Genomic DNA, 24,969 nt, shown 5'->3' on the forward strand with positions numbered 1-24,969 from the left:
TCTTCTGAATAAAGCTCTTCGTTCCAATTGCCGATCCTTACACTTGAGGAATACTTTGGTCGATCCATAATTTTGATAAAAATGAAGGCTACCACTTCTGACAAATATGTAAAGCCTACATTTCAAGAGTCATGAATATTACCAGGAAAACAGGCTAATCGTCTGGCGTCCACGACAGCTGATTTTTGTTCGTTGTTGCCTGGCAACGAAAATCTCTACACCCCTTACAGTGCATTCTGGGTTCAAGGCTTCGTAACATCAGCAGCCGCCATATTTGTTAGACGTAAAGGAGTGTGTAGAGAGTGTTACACATGTCAACAGTAGACTGATGACGTTGAACAGCTAGTAAGCTCTCAGTTGCCGTACAACTACCTACAAAATCTTCAACAGACAATCGCTAGAAATGCATCGAGGTGATGGACTTGTGCAGAGACGGAATGTGTCTCGTGAAAATGGAGAAGGAGTGTCAAGAGATAACATAGATTCAGATGACAAGAAGTCGGGAGACCGAGATGACGACTTGGAGGATGGAGATTCGAAAGAAACAAGACTTACTCTTATGGAGGAGGTTCTGTTATTGGGGCTCAAGGATAAAGAGGTGATTAAACTGTGTGTGTTATATCAATATGCTATGTTAAGGGACAGCTAATGAGAAGTTCTGATTAACTTTTCAGTGCGATAGCAATCTTAAGTTTACAGTGAGAGTCACCATCACACTTCCCAGGCCCTCATTCGTTTTCAGTTTATGGCGTACTAAGTGGTTATTACAAAACAGTAAGTTTGGCGGAAGTAACGAAGTTATGGCTACTTGCTTGTTACGAAGCATGTGTAATGTGCGTATTGCGTTAGCTTAACGCTGTTGCCTTCTTCGACGTTCGTTATTATAGTCTTCATGTATAAAGCATTTCACTAGACATTTTTGCTTTGCTGGGCAGCCATCTAAGTCTCATCATTGTGACGAAGAGTATATTTCTTCCGTAAAATGTTTCGTGACAGGCCACATGCGTGTGTGACATCAATTCTGAGGGGGCGGGGAAGAAATTTGCTGGACAGTTCTGTATGTCCATGTTGTGCTTTCAAAATCGAGATAATAGATTTATTGGTAAAAGGAGTCATTGTCGCATGAGTTGCACACACCATACGGATTTGAGTAACACGACCAAAGCACAATTATATTCAGAAAACTGGTTAGCAGAAGAGTGGCATTAATGTCGTACAATTGGCAAAAACGATTGCCCACATTTCGATATTGCTGTGCATTACATTTTCGAACTTTAATATTATGGAGTTGCTTTTCTTGCGTGCCCTGAAATTGCTTCCGAAATACGTAACTAATGAAAACAAAATGTGAATTTCACTTCGGTAGCTAACGGGTATTTACGTAAATGAGAGGCACAACTTAAGGATTGATGAGTGAGCCTGTCAACTCTTGGGTGAACTGCTTCGTGCATGATATATTGGTACAATGTATCATATCATACTCGCGCATTTTCCATGAACATTCTGCATTGTGGAATGGGAGGAAACTGTAATATGTGCTGCAAAGATAAATACTTTTTGCCACGCACTTAGGTGGCTTACAGAGTATGGATACGTTATGTAGAATTGGTCAGAGCAGTTAACCAGAACTTCTTGCGCAGAAAATTGTTTATTCTGATTTCACCAGTGCAATAGCATTTGAGTACTGGCACTCTTTATTCTGCTTCCTACTTGTACATAAAAACTGTCTTCTATATAGAAATGATGATGTTTCAGCTACTGTTTGTCAAATAGTGTACACTTAAACCCCAACATGTGTACATGTTCATGTCTAAAGTTAGTATCAGTTTAGATTATATTGCTTGAAAACGGAGTTGGGCATTCTGACTACTGCTACCAGTATACTTGTTGCCTCATGAAATCATCCATTAGGCTACAGTTCAGAAGGAATGACTACAATACTAGAAAAAAATGACATTGATTTATGCCACATTAAGGTTGTCTTTAACACAAATGCTGCAAGCAAAATTTTTGATCACTGACTGGTGCCCATTGATAAAAAAATGTCTGATAGACAACAAAACCAATTTGAAAATAAACTGGAAAAATTTCTCTTTGCCAACTTCTAATCCATTGAAGAATTTCTGTTATTGTACTGTGTAGGCTAAAAACTGGTGGATAGGAACCACTACATAATTCACATCTGTATGTTTCATGTAAGCATATTTACAAAATAATTTGACTTGTTCCACTTCATAACAATTTATCATACAAAGAATTCATGGAACATGAAACTACCAAAAAAACCGCAGGAAAGTATAGCACATGCTGGCTCTATAGCCATCACAACTAATCTACCACCAGATCCCCTTTCTGAGGAGATGCGTTGCATTACGTTTGAAACAGAAAACCAACAGCAGAAACATTGTTTTGCAAAGACTGATACAGCGCAGATGGTCATTGTACGAGTCAAAAGACATTTATAATAAATGAGTAACTTATTTCTGTAAGGTAACATATTCACTTACATTGTAGAAATACTTCTCAACAGGAAAGATTTTAACTCTGGTCTAAAAGCCATTTCCTTCTCCAATCTCTTTATGAGAGTTGGGAGTGCATTATAAAGAATGACACCAAATGGTCCGCCTGTTTTATGTGGCGGGAACCACAGTTGTGAGTATTATAAATGTGGTAATCTTGAAATCTTAGTCCCAACGTCAACTTATATTGTATATGTGAAAGAAGGGTATAAAAAGCAAACCTAGTTTTTTAAGTAGGGGCTTGCAGTAAGCCCTAGCAGAGCTACATGCCAAGATTTGAATAGCCCTTTTCAGTAATGTAAAGATTTCATGTAATTGACTATTAATTTTATCCCAGTAGAGTATTCCACAAGCTGTAAGGGGCAGGGAGTAACCAAAATAAGCCATTCTAGCTCTGCCAGAAGAAAGTAGTTTAGAAATAATTCTCTGAGCAAAATATGCAGAACTGAGTCTCTGGAAAAGTTCAGTTCAGTCTTCCCAATTTGTCTTGATCAAGATGCAATCAGAAAAGTTATGGGCAGTCGTATTGCTGCCCAGCACCAGTTGGAGATCTTGGTTTTCAGTTATCTTCTCAGATTGAATATAATTTGTTTTCTTCACATTAAGGTCAGCCTGGTGGCACTGATTTTATGATTAGAATGCATTGGTGTAGAATATACAACCTGTGATCTATTTTGCAAACTTATTGTTTTCTATCCATTTTGTACCCATTGCTTGCAGCTTGAATGTGTACAGAAAATTGCAATAGAGATCAACATATTGCTCATGAAAATCACTCATTGCATGTTGTACCACCACACAGAGAGACCTTCAGAGGTGGTGGCCCAGATTGCTGTACACACCGGTACCTCTAATACCCAGTAGCACTTCCTCTTGCATTGATGCATGCCTGTATTCGTCATGGCATACTATCCACAAGTTCATCAAGGCACTTTTGATCCAGATTGTCCCGTTCCTCAACGTCGATTAGGTGTAGACCCTTCAGAGTGGTTGGTGGCTCATGTCGGCTTAAACAGCCCTTTTCAGTCTATCCCAGGCACCTTCAATAGAGATCATGTCTGGAGAACATGCTGGCCACTCTTGTCGAGCGATGTCATTATCCTGAAGGTAGTCATTCACAAGATGTGCACGATGGGGCATCCATGAAGACGAATGCCTCGCCATTATGCTGCCGATATGGTTGCACTATTGGTTGGGGATGGCATTCACGTATCGTACAGCCTTTACTGCGCCTTCCATGACCACCAGCGGTGTACGTTGGCCCCACATAATGCCACCCCAAAACATCAGGGAACCTCCACCTTGCTGCACCCGCTGGACAGTGTGTCTAAGGCATCCAGCCTGACCGGGTTGCCTCCAAACACATCTGACGATTGTCTGGTTGAAGGCATATGCAACCCTCATTGATGACGAGAAAATGATGCCAAACCTGAGTGATCCATTCGGCATGTTGTTGGGCTCATCTGTACCAAGCTGCATGGTGTCTTCGTTGCAATGATGGACATCGGGAGTGAAGGTGTGCATCATGCAGCCTATTGCACACATCTTGAGTCGTAATGCAATTTCCTGTAGCTGCACGAAAAGCATTATTCAAAATGGCGGTGTTGATGTCGGGATTCTTCTGAGCCATAATCCGTAGTAGGCCATGGGTGGCCTGAGTGAGGCATGTCATTGACAGTTCCTGTCTCTGTATCTCCTCCATGTCCCAACAACATTGCTTTGGTTCACTCCGAGATGCCCTTGTTGAGAGCCCTTCCCAACACAAAGTAACAATGTGGACATGATCGAACCGAGGTATTGACCGCCTAGGCATGTTTGAACTACATACAACACGAGCCATGTACCTCCTCCCTGCTGGAATGACTGGAACTGATCAGATGTCGGACACCCTCCATCTAATAGGTGCTGTTCTTGCATGTTTGTTTACATCTTTGGGCGGGTTTGACATCTCTGAACAGAGTGACTGTGACTGTCTGTGATACGATATCCACAGTCAATGTCTGTCTTCAGGAGTTCTGGGAACAGGGGTGATTCAAAGCTTTTGTGCATTTCATGTGTGTAATCTAACACTGTTTCTGTGTGATAGGTTTAAAAGCCATGTTGATTATTATTCAGTAGATTGTTATTTAAGTACTTAGTGATTTGTTTTCCATTAATTTTTCAAGTACTTTAGAGAATGCTGACAGGAGTTAAAATGGCTGATAATTCTCAAATTTATTCCTATTACCACTCTTGACTTCAGGTGTCCCTTTTTAAATTTCTAATCTATATGGAGGGAGGGGACACTCGATGAATAATAGATTTAACAACGTGAGCCATGGGCTTTGCAAATATGTGAAGCAGTGTGGCACTGGTGGATCATCTAAACCTGCTGACATTTTGTATTTGAGGCTTTTAATCACCTTTACTACTTCGTGTTCACTAGTTGCAGCTAACTTCATGCTGTATGCAAGTGTATAATACCTAAGTTCACCCTGATTTGCGAAATTTAAGATGTGTGTTTGGGAATCATTTATAAAGTAGTCATGTATGTAATTTTACTGCATGGTTTCGTCTTTTACGATGTCTCTCGTAGACTGGGATTTATTGCCTGACGTTCTTATTGTGCTATTGTTCGATCTTTCCATTTGAGAACTGAGTGTTGTTAAAATCCTACAGGAATGCCTTACGTAATCCAGGAAATAGTTTTAGTTATCCAACACGAATGCACTCTGGTCAGTTTATTCATAAAACACATTTCAAAATTGGATATGAATATTGAAGAGAAATCATCATAAGCATTGTTAATACCTGGTTGTAAATGCACTCCTAACTGTCAGGATTTATTATTTAGGGTTTCGACAAAACCAGCATTTTTTTCCACAGAAAAATTTCTTCTGTAAGAAACAAGACTGTCCCTTTCTGTCACAGATGTAGCTGGAATTGTAAGGATGAGGGGGCATTGTGATCAATCATTATAAAATTCATAGAGCACCACAGAAAAGAGCAACTGTACAGCTACTTTGAGAACAATAAACTAATTTCTTCTTTGCTAAATGGCTTTAGGCCCTGTCTATCCACCACTGAAATTGTGAAATCGTCTGTTATGTCAAATGTTTCAAAATATTGTGTGTTACCCTCCTTCATCTGAGCAAAGCACTTGACACTGTATGAGATGATACTTCAATATCGTTTGTGTTTTCCATGTGTTCGTTGGGCACTAAGGCAAATACCAGAATGGTTCCTTATCATGGCCACAGCTGACGACCTGTCCTTTCCCCATAGTTTGTGTCCTATCTTTATAAAGTGTGGTATGTATGCTGTGTTTCGTATATTTTGATCTTTTGATTTGCATTGTATTACCTCGATAAATTGAGTATCATTGAGAGATGATCCTTGAATGAATCTAGGTGAATAAAACAAAAATAACTCTGAATTGAACAAAATGGTGTCAAGGTCATTGATAGTATCTTTAATTGAATCATATTTCTGTTAAATAAATGTTGATAGATTGCCCTGTCAGTTATAACAGGAATACTGGGAGATTCTGTCCTAGATCCTTTTCTTTTTCTACTACAAATGAGTGATCTCTCTAGTTATTTGCTCTAAAAGCTAGAGATATGTGCTGATGATATAACACTTTTAATGACTGATCAATGTATAGATGAAGTGAAAAGGGAAACAATGGCAATAGTTGGCAAGTCTGCACAGTGGCTACACTGAAACAGTAATATTAAACAAAACTGAAACTATATACATATTTGTCCATAAAAAAAAGCACTCTGTCTTCAGGCCACAAGTGGCCCACCAGGACTATCTGGCAGGCATGTCATCCTCAGCTGAGGATGTGGATAGGAGGGGCGTGTGGGCAGCACACCGCTCTCCCAGTCATTATGATGGTTTTCTTTGACCGGAGCCACCACTTTTCAGTTGAGTAGCTCCTCAATTGGCATCACGAGGCTGAGTGCACCCTGAAAAATGGTAACAGCGTGTGGCAGCCTGGTTGGTCACCCACCTAAGTGCCTGCCATGCCCGATAGTGCTTAACTTTGGTGATCTGACGGGAACTGGTGTATCCACTACGGCAAGGCCATTGCCATATTTGTCCATAAACTGGGTGAAAAATATGAGTGTAAATCTGTCCGGGTACTAAGAATTAATTTGTACCCACAATTGAAGTGGAATGTACACAGAGCAGTTGTGCATTGAACTATTGCAAGTGATGCATTTACTATGCAAATCAAACCGTGTCAGTAAGGAACAGCTTCTATCTTTGTACTATTGCTGCCACACTCACTTACCATATGGAAATATCCTATGGGGCAACTCTTCTATTGCAAAAACAGTGTTGTGTGTCAAAAAAGAGGCAGTGAGAACAATTAATAGAATTACAATCATTCATGCCGGCCACAGTTGAAGAAACCAAAAACACTAACAACACTTTCCTTTTACATTTAATCCTATCTCCTCTCAATGAAATATCAACCAGAAACTTTAGTTTGCAAAAGTAAGGTCCACAGTTACGGAATAGAAATAATATAGATTTAGAATGCACTAGATTAAATAAATATGCCAAAATAGTTTTACATATACTTGTGTAAAGCTGTATAATAAGGGATGATCAAAAAGTTTGCTATTGATCTGATGGAATTACATTTTCTTGGAGACATATGACTCTCATCTTTATCTTCGATAAGAACAGAAGCTGAAGCAATTAATTAAAATTTGTGCCATTACGTACAAAGCTGGGGTGCTATTCCAGTGTTGGAGAACCTCAGCAATTCGTATGATTTAGGAAGGGGAAAATGGGCTGAAGGGGTGATCTGAATGTTATGTATGGGAGGGTATTGGACAGTCCATGCAACTGCGGTACAAACAGTTCTACATTGGTGGTGTGATCAGCATATCTGCCTAGTAAGCAGGCTACCTGGGTTCAAGTCCAGGCCATGGCATATATTGTAATTCATTGCTTCAGTTTATGTCCTTATCGAGCAAAAGTTGCCATTCAAAGGCCATACAGTCCAGAATTGGTATGTCGGCTGGGCAAAATTGCCATGATCATGGAGACAACCATCTCACCAATGAACTAAGTTAATGGTACCTGTCTGGTAAAATAGCGTGGTTGGCTGCATGAAGTAGTCCATAACTGTCTGCTGCACATCCTCATCCCACAGGAACTGTTGACCCTTAAAGGCCTTTTTCAAGGTACTGAAGGCAGAGTAATCCCATGGCAAAAAGATGAAGGCTATACGATGGGTGCTATTGTCTCCCATTTGAGTTGGGTGAGGCTGGCCTCCCAGATTGAACAGCATCTTCTGTCAAATTGTGACTGGCTCAGGACTTGATCATTTCACAGTGGTGGTTATCGACAGACATGCTGCTCCACACACATTTTTATTCTCCAGTATATGTCTACCGATGTTTGTCCTTTGGTGCCTAAGAAAAGAAAAAGCATGTTGGTCTTGTTTGGATGCATGTGGTAATAACTTCACCATTGTTCACATTTCAGCATTTGCTGCACACACATCAGAAAGACACAAATACTACATAAATGCTTTGCCTACACGTTGGTGAATGTATTTGTGCATCGGAGTTGCACTACATTGCATATATGCTTCAGGAACGCCCTAAAATGGAAACTTTTTGGGCGGCTCTTGCATGAACTGCCCTGACAATGTGAGAGCTACCATACAATGTCTTTGAGGGATATATACATGGAACCTACTAATCAACAGCTATATTAATGAGGTTCAAGGTGTGCCCCAAAACTAATGAAATATATTTTCTTGCTGTGCCCTATAGGTCGCAACATGGTTGAGCCATTTGAGGTAGATTGCACCCTAGGTCAGTCTGCTCTGTGCGCCAGTGGTGTCAGGACTGCTGATTTAGTGCGCCTCTGTTATGAGACCACCTCATGGCTGATACTTTGGAAAAATTTTGGGAGATAAAGTTCTGCACAAAACTTGACAAAAAGCTGCAGAAACTCGTTAAATGCTGAAACAAGTCTTCAAGAAATCTGCTTTTTTGTATGTGCAAGTTATGAGAGGGATGAAAAAGTTCACAGGGGACCAAGAAGGGGATCCCTCTGCCAGGCAATTAAATGTGATTTGCGGAGTGTCTGTGTAGATGTAGAAGTAGAAGTAGATGCAAGCACTGACCCTCGCTCTCATTGTCCATCAACAAGCCAGATTGATTAAAATGTAACTCTTGTGTGGTGTTACTCGATGCTGACCTTCGAATGAGTGTTCAGCTGTTAGGTAACATTTAGAGCATTCTAAAAACATCACTTTATCTAAAAATTGAACATGTGGGAGGTATGTACTGAACTGCTCCTCAAACTGTTGATAGATGAGCAAAATGCTAACAGTGTGTTCGTCACAAGTGGACTGAAGAAATGTGTGGAAATTGAACCAGATTATTTGAACGATGATGCTACTGGTGAAAAAATGTAAGCATTTCAGTCCAACTAGAGACAAAGCCCCAGAGTGTTGAATGACACACCCTGGAATCCCTGAAACGGAAGGTGAGGCTAAGCAATCCAAATTGAAGGCAATTTTTGATAGTCTTTTTTGATGGGAAGTTTGTGGTTGACAAAGATTTTACACTTCAAGAGCAGAGAACTGTTAACACTGCCCCTGTGTGGATATTCTGGGAACATTGTTGTAAAGGGTTACCTACACGCAAAAAGACATTGGCACTACCTGGCTGCTGCATCATGACATTGTGCTCAGTCACACGTCTCATTGTATCTGAGTTTCTGACAGTGCTGCTACAGCCACTCTGCAGTCCCAATCTGGCTCCGGCTGATTTCTTTTAGTTTTACAAGGTCAAGAACACACTCAAAGGGCACCATTTTGACAGCATTGAGCTCTTCCATGTGGCCGTGACAACAGCTTTAAAGCAGATTACAGTTGAGGTCTTTGATGGGGTGTACAGGCTTGGGAGAGTCAGTAGAAAAGATGTTTGTATGCTATGGTAGGTACCTTGAAGAGTTGTTAACACTTTGTACAGGTACTATTAATAATACCATACTATTAATATATAACTTCTGGGACCCATCTTGTAGAATAATTATATAATAGTATGGTGTCCTAAATCAGTAACGTAAAATCTAAATGTAAAGTATAAGTCTTACTGTAAACTCGTATTGTATTCCTACATAAGTGCAGTTATCGAAATTGGTATCATTTGCATGATCAGTGCTTTATGAATAATATGGGAATAAACAATCCTTTGGAAACAAATGCAACAAAGTTACAGATGGCAAGGAAAAGTTAACTGTATGAAGTTAATTTTGTAATTTTTGTTTTCTTTCTCTTCTTTTGCGCTACAAACAGGACTTTTGTTTCCTTATTTGCGAACTCCACAGGTTCACGAACATTTATTTGTAACCTATAAATCTTCAGTCTGTAAATTCATATTTTTAAAGTCAGATGCATCTTGTAAAGTAGCTACATCTTCACTTTTAGAAGATCCATATAATATAACTTTCCTTGCAGCCTTGCATTTAATATTTTGTTTTCAGATGTCATTTTCTTTAAGTCTGCTCTTCATTTTTTTCTGATTTTTTTAAAAGATTTCCTGTTCAATTCAGTTTTTACTTAATACTGATGCTTTTTCTCTTTTACTTCCTCAGTTTAATTTTTGGCAGCTGTCTTTGGTAAAGGCTAGATATCATCATCATCTTCTTCAGATGTCCTTCTATCCTTCACTTGTGCTTGCTTACAGTTCTTTGTGTTTTCTGTTTCTACAGCTCAGAACAGCTGATTTTCTTTATTTGTGCTAGATTAAGGTTCAGTTGTGCAGTTCATTTCAATAGACAAAGAACCAGCTACAACATCCAGATCATATATTCAAGAATTTGGATAGCTAAAAAAATCTACTCCCCAGCAGCGGCAGAATGTGTGTGTTCTGCCGCCACTTGGTGAGTAGATAAAAGATAAAAGATTGTTGTGATCGGCAAGCTTCAGGAGCCAGTGGCTCCTCCTTCAGGCAGAAGGGTTGAAGGGGAAGGAAGAAGGGTGAAGGAAATGGACTGTAGAGGTATAGTAGAAGGGACAGATTTTACATACGTCTCCCAGAACTGCAGATCAGGGGAGACTTACCATGCTTGATGAGAAGGAAAGATTCTTTCCTTCTCATCCCGCACGGTAAGTCTCTCCTGACCCATGGTTGTGGGTGACTTTCCCAAAATATACCCCTTTTCCTAGACCTCTCCAGTCCTTTCCCTTCACCCTTCTTCCTTCCCCTTCAACCATTCTGCCTGAAGATGACCCCTGGCTCCAAAAGCTTGTCAGTCACAACACTCTTTTATGTGTGTGTTCTGGTGCCGCTTGGGGAGTAGATTTTTTATCTATACAATTAAATAATTGTATCAATAATTTATTGAGATCAACTACTCAGTTTTCTGTGAAATCATATGAATCAATGACTCCTCAAGAAATCCTTAAGCCTGTAATTCCAGTAGTAAAAGTGCACTTTCACTACCAGTGGCTGTTGCAGTTTGTGCTGATGTTGGTAACACCTTGTGTAATGAACGATGGGAGCTGTGCATCGGTTGGTGGTAGCAAATCATGTTTGTTTGTTTGTTTGTAATTATTCAGTTGAGAAGGGTACACCACAGAATTGCTGAAGCACCTAACTAGTCTGTATTTGCAGCGAGAATGTCAGATGCAGGAGATATAAATATAAAAAAATCTTGCCTACTTCACTTACTTTCATTCTGTTATGTCATATGGGATCTTATTCTGGGGTAACTCATCAAAGCTGTCAAAATTTTTTAGTGTGAAAAAATGTGTAATCAGACTCATTTGTGGTGTAAATTCAAGATCATCATGTAGAAACTTGTTCAAGGAACTTGTTATTTTAACCACTGCTTCTCAGTATATTTATTCCTTAGTGAAATTTGTTGCTAGTAGTACGTGTCTTTCCAACCAATAGCTTAATACATAGTTTCAGTACTGGGAATAAGAACAATCTACATAAAGACCTAAAATCAGTTACCTTGGACCAAAAAGGAGTCCAATATTCAGGAACACACATTTTCAATAAATTGCCAGCAACCATTAAAAATTTTGTTTCAGATAAAGCACAGCTTAAACAGAGTTTGAAAGAGATGAATATCTTAACAGGGACTGTTAGACCAGCTTAAGTAAAAATGTCTGTTACATTTTAGTTTTCACTGCACTTGGTCACTACAGTCAATATTATGTATGTTGTTCATGATAAATTTATTAAAAGTACATAACATTATTTCATTCTGATACTGTATTAATTCTGTAAGTATTAGCAGTTCTAGTTGATTGTAATGCATTCACATATTTTGACAATTACCTGACAAATGATCAGGGTAGTGAGTATCATATTAAGATGTTTTAATTTTTTTAATGTACTTTCTGACTTGTTCCACACCCATGAGAATCATGTCTTTTTTTTTTTTTACTGAAAACTGAATCTAATCTATGATTTGTAAATAAAGTAGGCAAAGACATACAAGTAGGTTATTGCAGTGTGAATGTTCATTTTGGCTGTGCTACACATCAGTATATCACAGTAATGGTATTTTCTTGCAAAGACTCACTTGGTAATAGTCATATTTCAACCTCACCTAGGCCTTGAGCTTCACGACAGGTCAGTCTGTTGGCATATTTTGTTTCTTTCATTTGCCAAATAAATGAGAAAGGCAGTGGCCTGCCTGAAAAATCATAAAAACCAGGCCATCATAAGTTATTCTTACACTTCCCATATCGAAAACAAAGATAATCAATTCATATAATCTGCTGAAAGTGATTCTAACTGGCTCTGTATCCTATAACCTGATAGGCTACGGATGTCAGTGAATTGCCAATACCAGCATGATACGTAAGAGCTTCCAACACCATAAGTGCACTTTTAGTAATTCCAGCTATTTCATTTGCATCCCAACTACAATGTATGCTTGAGTGCAACCATCCTATAAAATAAATGCTAGCTGCCACATTTGCTTGAACATTAGTCTACTGTTCATATTTTTATCTTTTAATAATGTAATAATAAAGCTCACATTCATCTGCAGTGGAAACTTTTCTTGCATATTTTGGATGATTACAGTTGTTAATGTTGGTATTTGATTGCTGTCGGCCTAATATCACTGCATTACTGTGTGTTAATCTGTGAAATAAAACAGATTTGCAGCAGTTCAAAGAGTCATACCATCTTTTACTACTCTCATGGCTTCGCAATGTTTTCCTGACTCGCTTTTCGTATAATACGCATCATTTTTCAAATCCGCACAACTACTAAAGTTTAAAAGAGAGCAACTTACTTTCTACTTATTATTCCATCTGTTGAAATATTATTGCTGAAATTATTCATCCAGTCTGGCTGTGCAATTGAGCGGTGTTATTTACACCCATGGTTTTGTTGAAACCTGCTCCCATGTGGTAGCCATTAAGGTTAAAGTACTGTTTACTAGTTTTGGAAAAGGTGTTCCAAGTGGTATATGTAGGTGCAAAATTTTGTAGTTAATTTTGGGGATAGGTCTCAGTTAATACTGAGTGAAAAATATGCACCTCTGAAACCAGAAATGAGCTTTTACTTTTCATACCATGGAAGCATACTTACTGACTAGCAATCCTTTTAAGGGTAATAATAGAGAGAAACCTATTGTCTACATCTACATCCATACTCCGCAAACCACCTGACAGTGTGTGGCGGAGGGTACTTTGAGTACCTCTATCGGTTCTCCCTTCTATTCCAGTCTCGTATTGTTCGTGGAAAGAAAGATTGTCGGTATGCCTCTGTGTGGGCTCTAATATCTCTGATTTTTATCCTCATGGTCTCTTCGCGAGATGTACGTAGGAGGGAGCAATATACTGCTTGACTCCTCGGTGAAGGTATGTTCTCGAAACTTCAACAAAAGCCCGTACCGAGCTACTGAGCGTCTCTCCTGCAGAGTCTTCCACTGGAGTTTATCTATCATCTCCATAATGCTTTTGCGATTACTAAATAATCCTGTAACGAAGCGCGCTGCTCTCTGTTGGATCTTCTCTCTCTTCTATCAACCATATCTGGTACGGATCCCACACTGGTGAGCAATATTCAAGCAGTGGGTGAACAAGTGTACTGTAACCTTCTTCCTTTGTTTTCGGATTGCATTTCCTTAGGATTCATCCAATGAATCTGTCTGGCATCTGCTTTACCGGCGATTAATTTTATATGGTCATTCCATTTTAAATCGCTCCTAATGCCTACTCCCAGATAATTTATGGAATTAACTGCTTCCAGTTGCTGACCTGCTATATTGTAGCTAAATATAAAGGATCTTTCTTTCTATGTATTCACAGCACATTACACTTCTCTAGATTGAGATTCAGTTGCCATTCCCTGCACCATGCGTCAATTCGCTGCAGATCCTCCTGCATTTCAGTACAATTTTCCATTGTTAGAACCTCTCGATATACAACAGCATCATCCGCAAAAAGCCTCAGTGAACTTCCGATGTTATCCACAAGGTCATTTATGTATATTGTGAATAGCAGCGGCCCTACGACACTCACCTGCGGCACACCTGAAATCACTCTTACTTCAGAAGCCATTATCCTGTTGTGGAACTTGTTTAACTGTTGGCCAGTTACACAGAGGTTCCTGTTATGAGAAATTCATACTATTGAAAGATGCTGCAGGTTGAAATGTACCCCCTCGCCCATACAACAAATTTGATTAGTTACTTGTGGGTTGTGACACACATTAGGCCTACAAATAAGGCAGAGATAGCTGCCTTTTCCATTGATAGTGCCACAGTAAAAGGCATAAAGATTTCATGTGTTTGAAACCAGTATATAATATATATTGTTTTGTTCTCCTCCTCTGCAAAGAATGGGTTAGGATGAAACTTTCCCTTCCTGGATCTTCCTGTTTCAGTTTTCCCATTAGGACTACAATTCATTACTGCTGCTGCTGGCACTATACATCCAAGCTGCCTTGCAAATATCCATACCATCATGGCTGTTTTTGTTTGTTATTTATTTTTTTAACCAGAAATGTTTACAATTTAAGCAGTTTAAATTTTTCACTTATCACAATATTTCTGCCTAATTTGGTACGTAAAAATGCAACTCAGAAAATATCATTTCTTCTGCTTTTATTTTTTCCTTCTCTCTTTGTACTTTAAACTTGCTTCCGCACATGAGAATTGGAACAGCTGTTATGTTGAAAAATGTTGTGTGTATACTTATGACGTCTTTTGTGATTTTTGTGGATCCATGTGCATATAATTTCTTGGACATTTAAGAAGTTGGATGAATATATTCTCTCTTTATGTGAAAAATTCCAAAGTAAGATTGTTAGTTTCTTTAATATGTTGCTATAAGAACCTAAAGATTAAATTGAAGGTACTACAGATACTTTATATTCACAAATATAATCACATACATTGTTGTTTTCTGAGAACAGTGAAGGCCTCTGTGGTTTTGGGGGAATAACATATAAAGGATTGCCTTGATTTTGTAGTGTGAAGCTCCATGAGTGGAAAAGTCACATCTTCACATTTCAAAATGTAGAGTAGTGCCCATAAATTCACTCTAACAAAGATTTCAATGTAAACTTATACACTGAGTAAAACTATTTAATTAGCCTCAGGAAATGTAGTAATTACAGAAAATATGGTACACCGTATTATGATAGGGATAGTTCTTATCAGACGTCAACAGACTATTCATTGATGCTGTACCATTGGAGCGGTTGTGAGAGTTTGAGGACACAATACACAGAGGCCAACCCTCATGTGTCCCACTCAATGTAGTGTTACTATTATTGTAGTCCTACTCTTGCAGTTAAACTTAAAAACAAGGGTCTTTTCTGGCTACCAGTTTATAAATAGAAATTTGGTAGAGGAATAGAAGTTGTCCAGGAGAGAAGATTTGCAGAAAAGCTTCTTAAAGTCTGAGGCATTTCAAACCACCTGTCCTAATAGAGACCTAGCAGTGGATTCTTTCATGACTGAGTTTCAGTGGAATGCTCAAATGTCCATGTTAAGGTTGTCTTTGGTCTGTACACATTACATCCCTTTTTAAAATTTTCTTATTTAGTAAAAAAAGTTGCTGGACAAAGCTCAGAATAACAGATACATCCACACACGAAAACACTTCAAAAGTATGTCATGAGTGCTTTCCAAGGCTGTAGATGGGGCCAGATTGCAGAACTTCCAAATTACATTTTGTATATCTTCCTTGGATCCTTTTTTTCTATGGTTTTAGGAGGAAAAAGTCTGTGTTTTCGCATAATAAAGCAACTAACTTAGCAAGGACAAGGAAAATGGAGATGGCTGTTCATCTAATAAAACCTCTATAACAAGGAATCTTTTTCTGTAAATGCAAAACTCTGACACTATAACACTATCATTAAACCAGAATGCTTTTGTGTTTCAGAATGCTGTTTGTTAAATACAGGTAAACAATTAGGTGAATTATAAAAGAAGGAAAGAAAAATAATCAAGGAAGTCTCGGAACCAAAATTTGAGAATGGGAAATGGAAATTAAGAAGCAATAAAGGCACAAGTTATTCTGTGTGATCCTTAATAGGCCAAACCAATAATAATGATGATGATGGTGGTGGTGGTGATACAAAAAATTAGATAATTTACTGGCACTTAATCTACTTTCATATCAGCCTTTAACATCTCTGCGGTTTGCGTCTCACACTTTGCAGTAGTCTTAACAAGCCATGTGTGTAAGTTTTGCTGAGATATTTGCAAACAGAGACAGAATGTTGCCAGTAGGGGGCATTGCTCAGTTTCTGCAAGGGGCGTGCAGTGCATTTGTGTAGTTTGCAATTGAGGAAGATCAATAGATACTGACAAAGTGTGAACTTTCCTGCTAGTAGATAGTGTAATAAATATGCTTTCAGTGTCAAGTCAGCATTTTCTGGATACTCAATGCTGCAGTAAGAAAAGTACTAATTCTGTAAAAGTAATGCATCCATGAGCTGGTCTTGCTGCAAAAATCCGAAAACTGGGTTCATACGAGATGGAATAAAGTTTAGTGTTGTGGTGTATTTATAAAGTGCTAAAAGCTAAGACTACACTGAACAGGGCAGTACAGCATGAAGAATCATCATTAGTTTAGCTTTTTTTAAGATTTGTAAAAGTTGGTAGGCAGAGTGGAAGGTAACAGTTTATGGGAAACTGGTTGGAGCCTTTGGTGAATTTTGTGTTATGGTCATTAGGCTGTGGTCGAAGGCATATTTATGTGCATAATGTTTCATCTTCTAATGCTGGAGACATCATCAGAGACTATATGTACTCAGATAGAAGTTTCAAACTTCAACAAGCTCGGGAACTGTGAAATCCTACATTGTATGATCAAACTGGTTGGGCGTAATCATTGTGGACAGTTTGGTGGCAGCAGTTCAGTCAAACCTGAGATAGTGGTAGTAAGTGTTACAGCCTGCTTTAGTTCCCATAAATGTAAACACACACACACACACACACACACACACACACACTTAAAATTTATAAGTTTACAGTTGTTTTATTTTTCAGGGCTACACTTCATTTTGGAATGATTGTATCTCAAGTGGTCTTCGTGGATGTATACTAATAGAATTGGCACTTCGTGGTCGTATTGAACTAGAAAAGCCAGGAATGAGACGCAAGAGCCTTTTGAATAGGAAGCTTCTTGTCAAGAGTGACACTCCAACAGGTGATGTGTTATTAGATGAAGCACTGAAACATATGAAAGAGACAGATCCACCTGAAATTGTACAGAGCTGGATTGAGTACTTGAGTGGTAAGTCCACAGTGTTTACCAGCCAGTGGTTTTTTTGTGGCTACCATGACTTACACAGCTGAGTTTGCAATTCTATATGCTATATGTTAATTACATAAGCCACTGAATATCATTAAACATTGTCAGTCATAAGAAACTCTACACCTGAAATTCATTCAAGAAAAATTGTAATGCTGCCTACGTAGTACATATGTAATTTTTTGTTTTTATATTTTGAATAAAAAAAAGAAAAACAAGATTTAACCTCAGGAAATTCTGATCACTTACACTGAGATGAAACACTTTATTAGATGTAAGTAGCACGACAGTGCAGTGTGTATTTTGTTATGCAAGTCAGTTGGTACATGATAAATCTTGCACAATGGAAAGTCCAGGATGGAATAATGACAATGTTGTGAAAAGCATAGACTGCTGCTCACCATACAGTGAAGATGTTCATTCGCAGATAGGCACAACAAAAGAGTGTTAAACAAGTAAGCTTTTACAAAACACACACACACACACACACACACACACACACACACACACACACACACGCACGCACACAAACGCATCTCACACACATGACCAGTCTCTGGCTGCCGAGGAAGTCTACCCTTGGCAGCTAGGGACTGTGCGTGTGCGTAAGCGATTCGGATGGAGGACTTTCTGGCTGAAAGCTTACTTGGTTGACCGTCTTTCTGTTTTGTCTATCTGCGATTCAACATCTCTGCTGTATATTGATAGATCTCTTGTGTAATCAGAACATTTCGTCATTTCTCTTCTAGGTGAAACTTGGAATCCTCTTAAATTGAGATATCAACTTAAAAATGTTCGTGAGAGGTTAGCTAAAAACCTTGTGGAGAAAGGAGTGCTAACAACTGAGAAACAAAACTTCCTGTTGTTTGATATGACGACTCATCCACTTACTGACAATGTTGCAAAATCCCGTCTGGTAAAGAAGGTAGGTTGAGGAAAACTACTATTAAGTTAAATGTTGTTCTATTTTTCATAATTTAAATAGTCTAACAGTTGCCAAATGAAATGTAACGAAATGGTAGACTTGATTATCTGGTGTAATTTGTTTCATTGATAAGTGTTGCAGAGTCCTGTATATTTCTGCAGTGTTATTTGTCACTGCAAGATGCTCATTAAGTTTTCTAATTTTTTTCATATACTAAATTTCCATTAAATTTGTGGGCGATATTTTCAAATTCCAAAGTGTGATTAGGTCTTTATGTTGTTGTGGCAGGTTTCCCTCAGCTTCCATTATATTTCGACAATCACCGTTTTAAGACACAAAGGAATTACAGACATTGGCTGCAAGCCAGATTGGGATTCAAACATGGTCTTCTGCTTACTAGGCATATGCTGTGACCACTTAAGCCATCCAGACACAGTGGCCATGGCAACTGCAGTGACAACCCTAGCATGCTTCCTGTCAGACCTAAATTCTCAACTTCTCCACACACTACTAAGGTAGTGCCCCTGCCCATGATCCTCATTACTCATGGCATTTCACCGATTCTCGTAAGAGTTTGAGCCTGGCATGACGTCTTACTTCTGAAGAACAGACCACCCGCCCCCCCCCCCCTCCCACACCACCACCACCTTTAATTTGTTTTATTTTTTTTTAAATTGTTCCAATTTTATGATATGTTCAAAAGTATGTATAATAATTACTGGTTTGAAGCAACGCTGCTGTACAGGTTGATAAATCGTTAAAACGCAACCGATTCAGCGGCGTGCAGCTGGCCAGCCGGTGGGCGGGTGGCCAGCGGCATGCAGCTGGCCGGCTGGCCCATTAGACGGACGGGCGGCTGGGGAACATTATCACCGTCAGCCGGGACTCTACGCGTACCTACAATAGCAAAAAAAGAAATGTGAATTATCTTGTTTAAGAATTTGTTAATACAGTACATGCAATAAAATATTTTAGTCAATACCGGTACGTTTCCTCTCTTACCACTCTATTAATCACTTTCATCGTCACCACTAGCGGGAGAATCATTGTTGTCTTCACCATCTTCCCGTAGAGTGTCTTCCTCTGTTCCATCCAGTGAATTTGTGATTCCACATTTTTTGAAGGATTTTTCCGCCAGTGGTTGCAGAATGGAGTCCCATGCACTTTTCACCCGTTCACAAATCTGGGACAAATCCAGCCGTTTGATTTTTCCATTAGGTGTGAACTTACGGTTTTCATCAGCCATCCATTGCGTATATTGCTGTTTAAGTGCAGCTTTGAATGGTCGATTTATACGCACATCTAATGGTTGTAGGATGGATGTTAGGTGTCCAGGGATAATGACCAAGTCAGTTTTCCCTTTTTTTTTTAATTTGCCTTGCACTTCCTTAGTTGTATGTCTGCGAAAGCTGCCCAGGACCAACATGTTTCATAAATTCAGTAACGCACCAGGATGATGATGCCAAACATGTTTCACCCAGTCAATTATAAGTTCATTGTCCATCCACCCTTACGGATTCACTCTCACTAATACCGGTATGCCTTTTACTGATATTTTTGGAATAGTTTTCCTTTTAAATATCATTTAAGGTGATAGCTTTCGTCTATCGCCACCACATCATCACTGTACATCTTCGTTTCTCACTGCCGCCAGTTCGTATCATGATGCTGGGTTCTCCTTTCCTGTTCACTTTGTTGTTGAGCGGGATCGCAAAATAGACTGGCGTTTGAAACGCATTACCAATTTGCGATAATATATAACGGTGCAGATTTAGCACATAACGATGAAAATTCACTATTTTTTCCTCGTAATCGCCTGGAAGCCGCTGAGCGATAGTAGTTTTCCTCCGGAGTCCTAAACCATTTCGGTTGAAAAATCTTGATAGCCAGCCCCGACTAGCTTTGAAACTGGTAATGCCTAGTTCTTTGGCTAAAGACAATGCTTTGAGTTGGCAAATTTCACTTGTCACCGCGCATCCGTATTGTCGCTTCTCATCAACATAATCGCAGAGCCTTTTCTAGAGGTCCGGATGCTTGGCTTTTTGGCCGTGAAATGCCCTGCGATTACTATTAGTTTCTTGAAGCTGCGTTTTATTTTTTCGCCAGTCACGAATACAACTCTCACTCATGTCGTACTTTCTTCGTGCTGCACGGTTTCCAATATTCTCAGCTTCTTCAATAATTTTCACTTTTTCTTTAGCAGTGTACGAATGATAACGAGAACTTGTAGACATAATTAAAAAGTTTGAAGACGTTAACACCTCACTCCTAACGTGCTACTGATGCGTCACAGACTGAGGCCACAACAATGCAATAGTATAATGGGATGTATTGTTGGAGGTGGAGCAGTACCAACAATGTTTCAAATAATCCGTGCAGCCCAGTTTTTTTGTCCTGAAATTCGGGAAAAAACATGCACAGATTTTTAATATAAAAAAATAGGAACAGGGGGTTGTATCAGTAACTTCTGGTAATTGACCAGTGAGTGAGGAGATAATGTGTTTTGTATCTAGAGTGGAAGCAGTTCTATTAAATTTTGGTGTTGGTATAAATATGAAATGTGTGTGAAAAGCAGTGGCTGCAGTCACAAAAGTTAACAATCACCATAAAATAAATTTGTGGCACATGATATGTAGCCAAATTGACAATGCAGTCTGTATCACACATTAACAGTGATCTCTAACTATTTTGAGAGTAACTGTTGTGTCTGTTTAACAAATGTTGCTGAAGTTGATGGTGTCATATCATATACATTGGCGCCATCCATTCACAAGCATACTATCACCTTTCTGACTAATCGATACCTGAGGCTACACTGTAGACCAATGTGACAACCATCTTCATGCCAAAGAAGCAGTAAAAAAAAAAAAAAAAAGGTGGAAGATGATTATTGAAGATGGCCATTGGTTCCCAGCATATCCACGACATTTGGGTGTGGAATTCGTGAAAGCAAACAGTGGTTATCTTTTTCTGGTAGAAAAAGCAATTTATAAGTTAATTTGTGATTATTACATAGGTGTTTGAAAGCCATATCTGATCCTTACATGACATAAAGAAAGAAAGAATGAAACGATTTCCATGATTGGCACACATTTGTTTACAGTCATAATTTTGGTTATTGTGTCATTCTCAAGACTCTTTGGAGTCTGTGATTGCGTAATCATTTCTCTTAAGAGAAATACAGATAACAGCGCCTAGTGCACTGTACTTTATGACCATACGTAATAGTTAAACTTTTGTCTAGCAAGTTGTTTGTAAGAACATGTTACTCTTCAAAATACTGATTTTGCTCTCTTGTTGCTCAACCTACCAAACCTTTCCTTCTCAATCAGCAGCTCATAAATTTCAACAAACTCCCCTTTCTCAAAGTTTTTCTTTCTATCTGAGACACATTGCCACCAACATACAGAGTTCATGGCATATAAATTTGTTTCTGCAGATATACAGGGTGTTTTAAAATTCCTATTACAGGCTTCTAAGGACTGTAGAGGGGCTAGTAGATGAAGTTCTGACAAGGAACCCATGTCTGGAAATGTATGATTTAGATATAAAATCAGTTTGACGATCGAATCACTTTCAGATGTTCTGCTTCATCGAGCACACACAAGCAGAGAAGGGGGTGCCATTATCAGTCCCTGTTGTCTGTATGACATTACATAACACGTTCATCTTACTAAAACGGCTGTGAGGAGCTGATACATTCGAAATTAGGAGAGTTGGCTGTGGTGCTCCTCAGGTGCACTGCACTCTAGATTTTGAAGGGGACTTCCTTTGTCATGTAAAAGGGAACCCGAGGGCAAGTACTTGAAACATTGCCCGTGCCTTATGCTCTTATGCTCTTACGACATGAAGGGCAGAGCTCATTGCCTCTGCTGTGTGCATACCATAAAGTGGGAGATTTGAAAGTGATCTGATCCCCATACTAATTTTACATCCAAGCGATCCATTTCTGGGCATGGGTTCCTTATCAAATCATCTACTAAATCCCCTCTACAACCTGTAGAGCCCTGTGATAGGAAGTTTGAATCACCCTGTATACCCACAAATAGAGGAACTGTTAAATACTTCCCAGTTTAAATCTGTTGGCAACGAAACTTTTGACCCTCTACAAATAACACTTAGAAAAGTGGCCACTGTTGCTGCATCTCTGTTCTACTCCATCAAAAATAGTGCTACATTCTTTTAGGGTCATCTCACTGTCACACTCATCACATATGTTACATTGATATAAATCCATGCAATATAAACCACACTTAGTCACTGTGAACTCAGTCAAAATGCTCTGTTTAATTGAAGTGGCAGCCACTGCTCCCACAAAAAATTGCAAATAGCACAAAATCATTAATAACTTGCAAAGAACATAGAATGGTTTCATTTTACTGCTCTGAATACATCACCTCCTTTTTCGCTTTTCATTCGTTACTTAAAACTAGCCTCCCATAGGTTATCCAAACCTGATAACATTGCCAATCTGCAAGCCATAGAGCATCATAGATGATGTCTGCCCTGATTTAGACCTTAGCTTCCATTGTTAAATCTGAGACTTGTGGCTGGCAGTTCAAGAGCAACTCTAATTTTGTTGTTATCCACTTCCTTTTTCCCTTCAATTTCATAGAACTGCAGTTTATTGTGTTAAATAATAATTAGGGATTGACTGACAGTGTCAGATAACTAGTGATCTGAGGCATTCTGATGTATATGCTGCTTCTAAGGTTACTTGCTGTACTGCTGGATCCAGTCATAGAAGGTCCACAATATGTGTCAACTGCATGCTGATGGTATTCATTCTTGCTGGACCAGAGTTTGGGCCTAGACGGCCCCACGCCATGCTCGGTGGTGAGGGGGAGTGTGGCTGCAATGCTGGGAGTGAGTCTCAGTTGCCTTCCAGCCACTGTCTGTCATATCTCATGTCTGATTGTCATGTTCTGCTTTGATGGAGCTTATTATTGGACCTTGTGCCTTGCTCAGTTGGAAGGCCTCTATTGCAGAATTAATGGGCAACAATAAGTTGTTTGTAAACCAATCTCCAGTTGTGTGGATCATTTGTCCAATATAAATTTTTGTGCATTCACATGGAACTTGGTACGCCTTAGACCCAGGTCCTCTTTCACTGTCTCTAACAAAGATCGTGTTTTGGCTGGCTCTGTGTGGTGTTTTTGTAGTAGTCTTCCAATTTTTTATGACATGTTGCCAGCAAACAGCACAAAAGTGATCTCATTATTATCGTCTGTGTTTTTGACCATTGTGTCATCCTTGGGGCTCTTGGATTGCAGGGCTGTCCAAACCTGTCAGTTTCTGAATCCTGTCTCACAGGAGATGTAGTTCAGGTGCTGCTACAGCTCAGTCATTGGACATGGTTAGTTTGAAATGGACTATGCCCTCTGTACTAGTGTTGAGCATGTTGTTGTTCTCCGCACATTATTTAAAATGGTTTTGATCCCATGAAAAACATTTATTAAAATGGTGGATGGTTTGTCAATCTAAGACTGTTTTCAGACCAACTCTGAAACATAAGTACAATTACAGACTTAAAGGGACATCTAACAACAATAGATACAAATATAAACATATGAAAGTAAGAATAATTAAAAGAATCAAACAATGAAAAATCCAGGATGGAATGTAACAATATTATGAGAAGGAAAGTGCTACTACCATATAGTTGGAGATGCTGAGCCACAGATAGGCACAACAAAAAGACTGTCATAAATAAATAAAGCTTTCAGCCATTAAGCCGCCCCCCCCCCCCCCCACACACACACACACACACACGCACACAGTCTCAGGCAACTGAAACCACACTGCAACAGCAGCACCAGTGCATGATGATGGGAGTGGTGACTAGGGAGGGTAAGGAGGAGGCTGGAGTGGGGAGGGGGAGCGATAGTATGGTGAGGGTGGCGGACAGTGAAGTGCTTCAGGTTAGATGGAAGGCAGGGGAGAGGGGGGGGGGGGAGTAGCAGAAAAGGAGAGAAGTAAAAAGACTGAGAGTGGTGGTGGAATGAAAGCTGTGTAGTGCTGGAATGGGAACAGGAAAGGGGCTGGATGGGTGAGGACAGTGACTAATGAAGGTTGAGGCCAGGAGGGTTACGGGAATGTAGGATGTATTGCAGGCAGAGTTCTCACCTGCGTAATTCAGAAAAGCTGGTGTTGGTGGGGAGGATCCATGTAGACAGGCTGTGAAACGGTCATTGAAATGAAGGATGTCATGTTTCCAGAGTGTTCAGCAACAGGGTGGTCCACTTGTTTCTTGTCCACAGTTTGCCGGTGGCCATTCATGCGGACATACAGCTTGTTGGTTGTCATGCCCACATAGAATGCAGCACAGTGGTTGCAGCTTAGCTCGTAAATAATATGACTGGTTTCACAGGTGCCCCTACCTTTTATGGGATAGGTGATGTTTGTGACCGGACTGGAGTATGTGGTGGTAGGAGGATGTATGGGACAGGTCTTACATCAAGGTCTATTACAGGGGTATGAGCCTTGAGTGAGGTAAGGGGTTGGGAGCATGAGTTGTGTAAGGGTGGATGAGTATATTGTATAGGTTCAATGGACAGCAGAATACCACTATGTGAGGGGTTGGGAGGATAGTGGGCAGGACATCTCTCATTTCGTGGCTGGCGGAGTATGTAATTCAGTTGCTCCAGTCCTGGGTGGTACTGAGTTACAAGTGGAATGCTCCTTTGTGGCCATACGGTGGGACTTGAGGTGGTGGGAGACTGGAAAAATAAGGCACAGGAGATTTGATTTTGTACAAAGTTGAG

At 39.5% G+C, this 24,969-nt stretch overlaps 1 protein-coding gene across 1 annotated transcript in view; it reads left to right on the top strand.

The window, feature by feature from the left end:
* The first annotated feature begins 257 nt into the window (after positions 1-257).
* LOC124615727 (Golgi phosphoprotein 3 homolog sauron) overlaps positions 258-24,969 on the top strand; it is a 48,137-nt gene continuing 23,425 nt past the window's right edge. The window contains exons 1-3 of the mRNA XM_047143796.1: positions 258-598; positions 17,016-17,262; positions 18,030-18,205. Coding sequence (XP_046999752.1) covers positions 404-598; positions 17,016-17,262; positions 18,030-18,205 — 618 coding nt within the window. The 5' untranslated portion in view covers positions 258-403. The remainder of the gene's footprint in view (positions 599-17,015; positions 17,263-18,029; positions 18,206-24,969) is intronic.

This window comes from Schistocerca americana, chromosome 5, assembly GCF_021461395.2.
Source record: "Schistocerca americana isolate TAMUIC-IGC-003095 chromosome 5, iqSchAmer2.1, whole genome shotgun sequence".
NCBI classification, from domain to species: Eukaryota; Metazoa; Arthropoda; class Insecta; order Orthoptera; family Acrididae; genus Schistocerca; species Schistocerca americana.